The 6,280-nt window shown below is 42.4% G+C and overlaps 1 protein-coding gene across 2 annotated transcripts; it reads right to left on the reverse strand.

Moving 5' to 3' along the window:
* Positions 1-938: 938 nt before the first annotated feature.
* On the reverse strand, positions 939-5,998 carry pld6 (phospholipase D family, member 6). Of its 2 annotated transcripts, none has more exons than XM_053418451.1 (2): positions 5,582-5,998; positions 939-2,177 (listed from the first exon to the last, which is right to left on the reverse strand). In XM_053418451.1, exons 1-2 carry the CDS (start codon positions 5,856-5,858, stop codon positions 1,909-1,911), a joined length of 546 nt encoding a protein of 181 aa, XP_053274426.1. In that variant the 5' UTR covers positions 5,859-5,998; the 3' UTR covers positions 939-1,908. The 2 variants fall into 2 exon arrangements, 1 of the variants encoding a protein (XP_053274426.1); XR_008338097.1 differs by lacking the exon at positions 5,582-5,998 and adding an exon at positions 5,208-5,332 and having other exon boundaries at positions 2,053-2,177.
* Between the last annotated feature and the right edge of the window lie 282 nt (positions 5,999-6,280).

A 6,280-nucleotide genomic window follows, 5' to 3' on the forward strand; every position in this document is an offset into this window, starting at 1 on the left:
TTTCAAAATAAAGTCGAAGGCTTTTGAAAACAGAACTGTTTTACTCTTGCTTGTTGTCCTTCCTCTTTGGTAATAAAGTAATGTCACCATCGTATATAACAGTACTGTACATGCATGGATCTGGATTCTTATTTTGCACCGAATTACACACTCATGAATCACTCCGTCTTTTGCATCTAGATCCATTTGTCATTCTCAATGAAAATGTTGAAAAACACTTATCTTGCAGTGTTGAAGAAAATGAAAAAAGATCCATGGATTTAACCCCTGATTCAAATCTGCACCAAAATTCCCTGACCCCAAAGTCTGATACTCAGTGTAATGTATCCCTCTGGCAAGGCCCAACATTTCCTTTGTGAAACAACATTTAAATTAACACACTCATAAAAATCAATTCACTAGACATGCCAGATTTTTTTTTATCAAGATCCATGAATTATTCTCTGACAAAAAAAAATTAGAATCAAGGAAAATGCTTAAAATGCCATATACTATATACAGAATTTGCATCCTTCCACCAGGTTTTGTGAAATTTGCAGAGTTAAACAATGCGGATGAAAGCGTTATTTGCTAAATTGGAATTGTAAATTGATTTCACCGCTCGTCCCCACAGGGCAGGTCATTCGGTTCAACCTGAGCTTTACCAACTGTGCTACAATTCTTTCTAAGTAAGAATAACCACGTTTCTAATAATTTCCTCTTCATCGCTGGCTGCTTGACACAATTCTGGTAGTAAACTTCAACTGGGTTTACTGTTATTTGTTGTTGGTGCACGATTTACGCACCATCACGCACATGCACAAACTCATGACCTCTCAGTTAAATTGATCACTTATGTACCGTGGATAAAGTAGAGCAGCTGATTTGTGAAGTCTAAAATCCCCATTTAGTACACTTTACTTGCAGATTCAAACTGCAGAAATATTACAAGTCTGAAGTTAGATAAACCAGTTATGGTCTTTATTGACAAGCATCAGCCTGACTGGGAGTATTGCAGTCATGCACCCAGGCACATTTATCATGTCCAGACCAGATCAACTCCACAGGCAAACCACAAAGGCTGGTACTGTTAAACACTGAGAATACCAGCACGTATTTGTGCTGTGAGGCCTTTCGGTGAATATGAAACTAAGTGAATCATGTTCGAGCAGGAGAAAAACTGCTGCTGTGGGGCATTGATGCAACCGACCTGCCAAAACTGCAGTGTGAAAGAGGTTGGTTTTTGGCATAAATATCTGACGCAGCAGTATAGCACATCCTGGGTTTTTACAGCCGGTGTAGTCTAGAGCTACTGTAAACAAACTGAATTGTGGACTGATTTTTAAAAAATTATTAAAACTCAACATCTGAAGACTGTGTATATAAAATAATAGATTATTGATTATGTAATGGTTACGAAGGAACAAGATCAATGTAGTCACAAATGACAATCAAAAAAAATTAACTGTTTTAGCTGGTATAACATGTTTCCAATCTGTGACACAGTATGCACAAATATAAACAAGGTTTTGAAAACTTAAGAAATGTTCTAAACTAACCGGAACAGGGGATTACATGTTTTTAAACAGGCCAAATTATATATGAGATAACATCCTCATCTTAAGTCTGTGGCAAGCGGACGATTACAGCACTTCAACAGCAGTACACAGTGATGTACAATTTATAAAGAAATAAACCAGATTCTGCCTGATAGATGTCAAAATCAGGCCTGTCTTCTTATATACATATTAAAGGCTTTCAACTCCTGTCATCTTCCACAGCAACATCTTCGATTGAACAAATCTTCAAGAACTTAAAGTAACGAGTCTATAACAAGACAATATAGATTCTGGAGGTAAGCTGACTGCAAGGCTTTTACATACAGACCTTCAACCTCACACACTCTGATTAAACACCCATCACAGCGTATTAGTCACAGGTTCTAGAGACAACGTGAGCAGGTTTTTGGTCGACTGCGTGATGGTTTCGAGCCGGATCGTTCAACGCCCATAACCTGCTGAACTCTGCGATGAAGGGTCGCACCAGCTCGGGCTCGTCCGTGATGAGCACGTTCTCCATGTTGCTCTGCACTGCTGACAGCGTCCAGTTGAGGGAGCCAGTGATGAGCAGCCAACCGTCCACCACTACAAATTTGTGGTGCATGTACACAGGGGTCCCGTCACAGCGCACACAGATCCCTGGAGAGCAGAGGGTAGACGGAGTGAAGAAAGAGGGGAAACTCTGCAATACCTCGTACATAGAGGTAGTACCTACACACATGTTCTAGAGCTTATTTTAGATTATTACATTTGAGACTTTTTAAGACCCCAACCAGAATTTCCAAATGGACAATACAGGTCCTGATGAGTTGAAATCAGAAGGATGAAAATGTAGAACAGACGTAAGCTTCACACTTTACACCACATAAATGTTAACATAAACATTAATGTTTTTGAATAACATTTCTCAAACCACTTTAGACAGAAGAATTGCTTTGCTAGAGTGTCTGATTTGAGTTTCCAGTAGTTCTTCTATACACGACTACAGACTGATCTCAGACAGATATAAGACCTACAAGTTCTCTCTTGTAAAGCGAAGGTGCCCGTCTATATGAAAAGAAGCAATAAACAATCACCAGAAGAGTATTTCTCTTCCAAGGATCATGATCCCACTGGGTCCTGAGGGCTGAGGTGGAGAGAGTGGCTGGGAGTGGGCTTTTTGGCTGTTGGTGATCAGCCAGATTTTCTGCTGCATCACGATTTCCCTCGGTGTTTTTTGTAACCATTAACGTGAAAGAAAGAAAAGGTCCAGATCAGAGTGTTTCTGACAACTCTTTAAAAAGAGGTGATGTGACATCAGCTCTCCTCCTCTGGGCATGTGTGTGTGTGCGTCATTGAAAGAACGTGACTTCTTTGAAGTGAAGTCTTTAATGTGAAAGATCACTATTGTTTCTGTGTTCACTAAAATAGGGGAAAGAACAAGTTGGGCAATACAAGTGTAGAGAGCAAGAGCACAGGAAGAATCTGGTGGCCTCACATGTTTCGATCCCAAGCTCCTTATGAACTCAGCTCTTCATATGTAGTGAGTGTCCTGCTGTGAGCCCTACTGGCCAAGCAGGCAACAAGCGAGGAGCATGCAGCTGCCTGCCTGTGGTCAACCTGCAGGAGGACACCCTGATGATGGCAGTGAGGATGAGATAAAGGAAAACACAGCTGCAGTTAGTATTGGATTTGAAAATGATGATAGTGTTGGTGATGACCGTGATGATCATGATGGTTGGCCATCGTGTTGAGAGCACAGGCATCTTCCTTTTCCTCCAATTACTGCCCTGATCAATGTGCCTCGGTCTCAGGCAGAGCTGCAGGTGGGCAACCGACCTTTATCTATCTCTAACTTAATACTGAAGAGTATTATCCAGTGGAGGCTTTCTTTTTCCAAAGAGAAACCCCCTCACACCTGAGCAAAGCAGAGCACTAATGGCGTATGCCAGCTAGCAATGAAAGACAGCAAGCAGGGATATGATGAGGATAAGAGATGAGGATAAGAGACGCTTCACTGAATGGCCAGCACGCTATAGGACATGCGATCACTGTAATGGGCTCCACCTAACACAGAGTTTTAAAGTTAAACATTTCTAGCATGACAGTGGTTGGCATTTTGATGGTAGGGTGCCCCCTCCTCAACCAAGGGAAAGAGCTTGAAGCTGCTGGTCCAGTACGATTCTCTGCTCCATGAACACATGAGAAACCAGGTGGGCTGGGCCGCCTACCTGAGCCTTCCATCTCAGAATGAGTCAGTTTCTGCCCAAACCGGCGAGACACTTTCAGTCTCAGTCATTGTTGACTCCGTCATTGACTTTACTCTCACTACAGTCATCAAATGCTTTCATGTTTCAGTGCACTGATATACTTGGAAATGCAGTCAATGCTTTAGGTCTGGATGTTAAACTGATCTGGGGTGAGGCATATGATGAAGCAGAAACAACGTCTGCTCATTAATCAAGGCTGAAGCCAGGACTGGCACCAATGCAGCTGCTTGGGATGTGGTCAGCCAGGCAGTAAGACACGGTGCATCCTTCTGCTTGTATCCTGTGTGTCGCCAGGTGCTTCATCCTGTCTGTTGTGTTCCTTCCTTGCCATGGAAATGTTTTCAAACATTTGCTGCACATTCCAGTGTCAGCATCCTCTCACATGAAGTACAGTCACACTGACACACTGTTTAGCCTTAGGCCTTTTGTTATTGTGTTGACTCAAGTAAGGCAGCTACTAGCCAACTGTAGGCTAACGTTTAGAGCTGCCAGAGTCATGCAGAGTGTGTTGCAACCAGAGTTAAGCTCAATTCATGCCGAACATTCCTAGTTGTGCGTAGGTGCGTGTGAGTCGTGGTGCAATTACACCGCTGAATCGCTAGTGGCGGTAGAGTTTCTATGCTGTTGTTGAGTGTCTTCCGATTTCCGGTCTGACTATTTACAAATTCTCTGGCGTCTCGGTCTACTTCAGAACAATGGCGAGTGTCACTAAGTGGATTGTTTTGGAGTTGGAGCTGATAGATGCAATAACTTTTTCTTAAAGAACTGCAACGAAGCAAAGTAAGACGTTGTCCATGTTCGTTCCTTCAACTCAATTAAAAAATGCCGTCAGGTCAGGTGTGCTGCTACCAAGCGGACCAATCACAGCTCTTGCGGTCTGCTACGCCTTGATGCGTAGTTATATTTTGGGGGAGGTGCACGTCAGGATACTGCGTAGCTTTGACCTAGAAGCATGAATTGGGCTTTAAGAGTCTCATGTAGGGATGTTTATGTTGCCTGTAAACAGAGAGTGAAGGGAAAAACTGAAAACGAAACTCAGGAATGAACAAACTGTGGACCAACCAGCCCAATCACTTTCAGCTGCCTCATTACAAAATGTTTTTGCAGAACAATGACTAAATACCCAAACACAAAAGATTCTGTATGAAAAGAGGAGGGCGACTGTCCCTTGACTCAGAGGCACTCAACTTGCAACACACACACACACGCACACGCACACGCACGCACAACGAAACACTTTGCCTAATGAAATGTGTTGTCTGGTTGCCAAGTTCTTACTTACTTAATTCTTACTTAACGATATGCTCCGACAGTAATATATTAAATGCAGAGGGGGCCGAGAGAGAAAGTGAGACAGTGTGAGTCAGACATATGACACAAAATCTTTCCGAGCTTTCAGAGAATGATTACTTTGACTCACAGGAGAGCTTGTAGTGGCAACCTCCCTTCACCCAGACAGTTCCTATCCTCTTTCTTTTCACTCTGACAGACTTAATGACAGTGACATCCGGCAGTGTCGAGAAACACAGAGTGAGCACCTTTTCTTGAGAACCCCCTGAGTCATCCTTCCCGTATTTAAAGTGGTATTGTCTACAATAATTCCCTTTCGGTTGGTGTGTCGTTTAAAAAAAAATGTAACCACTATATGAGCTAAATATGACTCTCTGGGTCTATATTTGTGAAACTTCTTGACAGAAAGATGCTTTGTCACACTGAAGGCTTGAGTCACATTGCATGACTTCATATGCCTTGCAAAGATAAAAACAAATAAATCAACAGATCTGTTTCCCTTACCAGCCTCGCGGAGGACCCCTATCTGGGAGCCAGGGATGGCAGAGTAGTCCTTGTCAGTGAGGACTTGGATGGTTACGCCCTTGCTCTGCAGCGCTAACAAAGCCCTGCATAGATCCATGTTAGAAAAGCAAAAAATGCACACGTCCAAAGAAGACTTGGCAGAGAGGATGCGGCAGAGAAGACGGGAGAAAGAGGTCTCAACGCCATGAGGCAATGTGCACAAACAGGAACTAGAGGAGCAGAAGACAGACAGAAAACAGATTTGGGTTATCCACATGGTCTTTCATGTGTTAAACTTATTATTCCTCCTGCATCAATTTTTTACTTTCGCCAAGGATGTTAAGTTTTCATCGTCGTTTGTTTATCTGTTAGCAGATGAATGCAAAATCTACTGAACCAATTTTATCGAAATTTGTTGAAAGGATGAATCATGGGCCAAGGTTGAACCCATCAAATTTTAGAGCAGGTTCAATAAACAAAGAACCACTAAGAGTTTTGTCACTTTCCTTAATGTAGTAAGATAGGATGTAAGCCTCCAACAAAACTTGTTGGAGGGATGTGGCCTGGGCCATGTAACACATGTAATGTGTATCAAGGGGCAGATCTAGGGATTTATTTTGCTTGCTTTAACATTGCAAAACAATTCTACATTTTCTTTATTTCTTCATTTCCTTTGAAATCCTATCAAAAAGAACTGCA

The sequence above is a fragment of the Pleuronectes platessa genome, chromosome 3 (assembly GCF_947347685.1).
Source record: "Pleuronectes platessa chromosome 3, fPlePla1.1, whole genome shotgun sequence".
NCBI lineage: Eukaryota > Metazoa > Chordata > Actinopteri > Pleuronectiformes > Pleuronectidae > Pleuronectes > Pleuronectes platessa.

Coding starts and splice junctions, on each gene's coding strand:
- pld6 (XM_053418451.1), bottom strand. CDS start 5,858: ATGTGGATAACCCAAATCTGTTTTCTGTCTGTCTTCTGCTCCTCTAGT. Junction 2,178..5,581: donor AGGGGTCCTCCGCGAGGCTG/GTAAGGGAAACA, acceptor TCTGCTCTCCAG/GGATCTGTGTGCGCTGTGAC.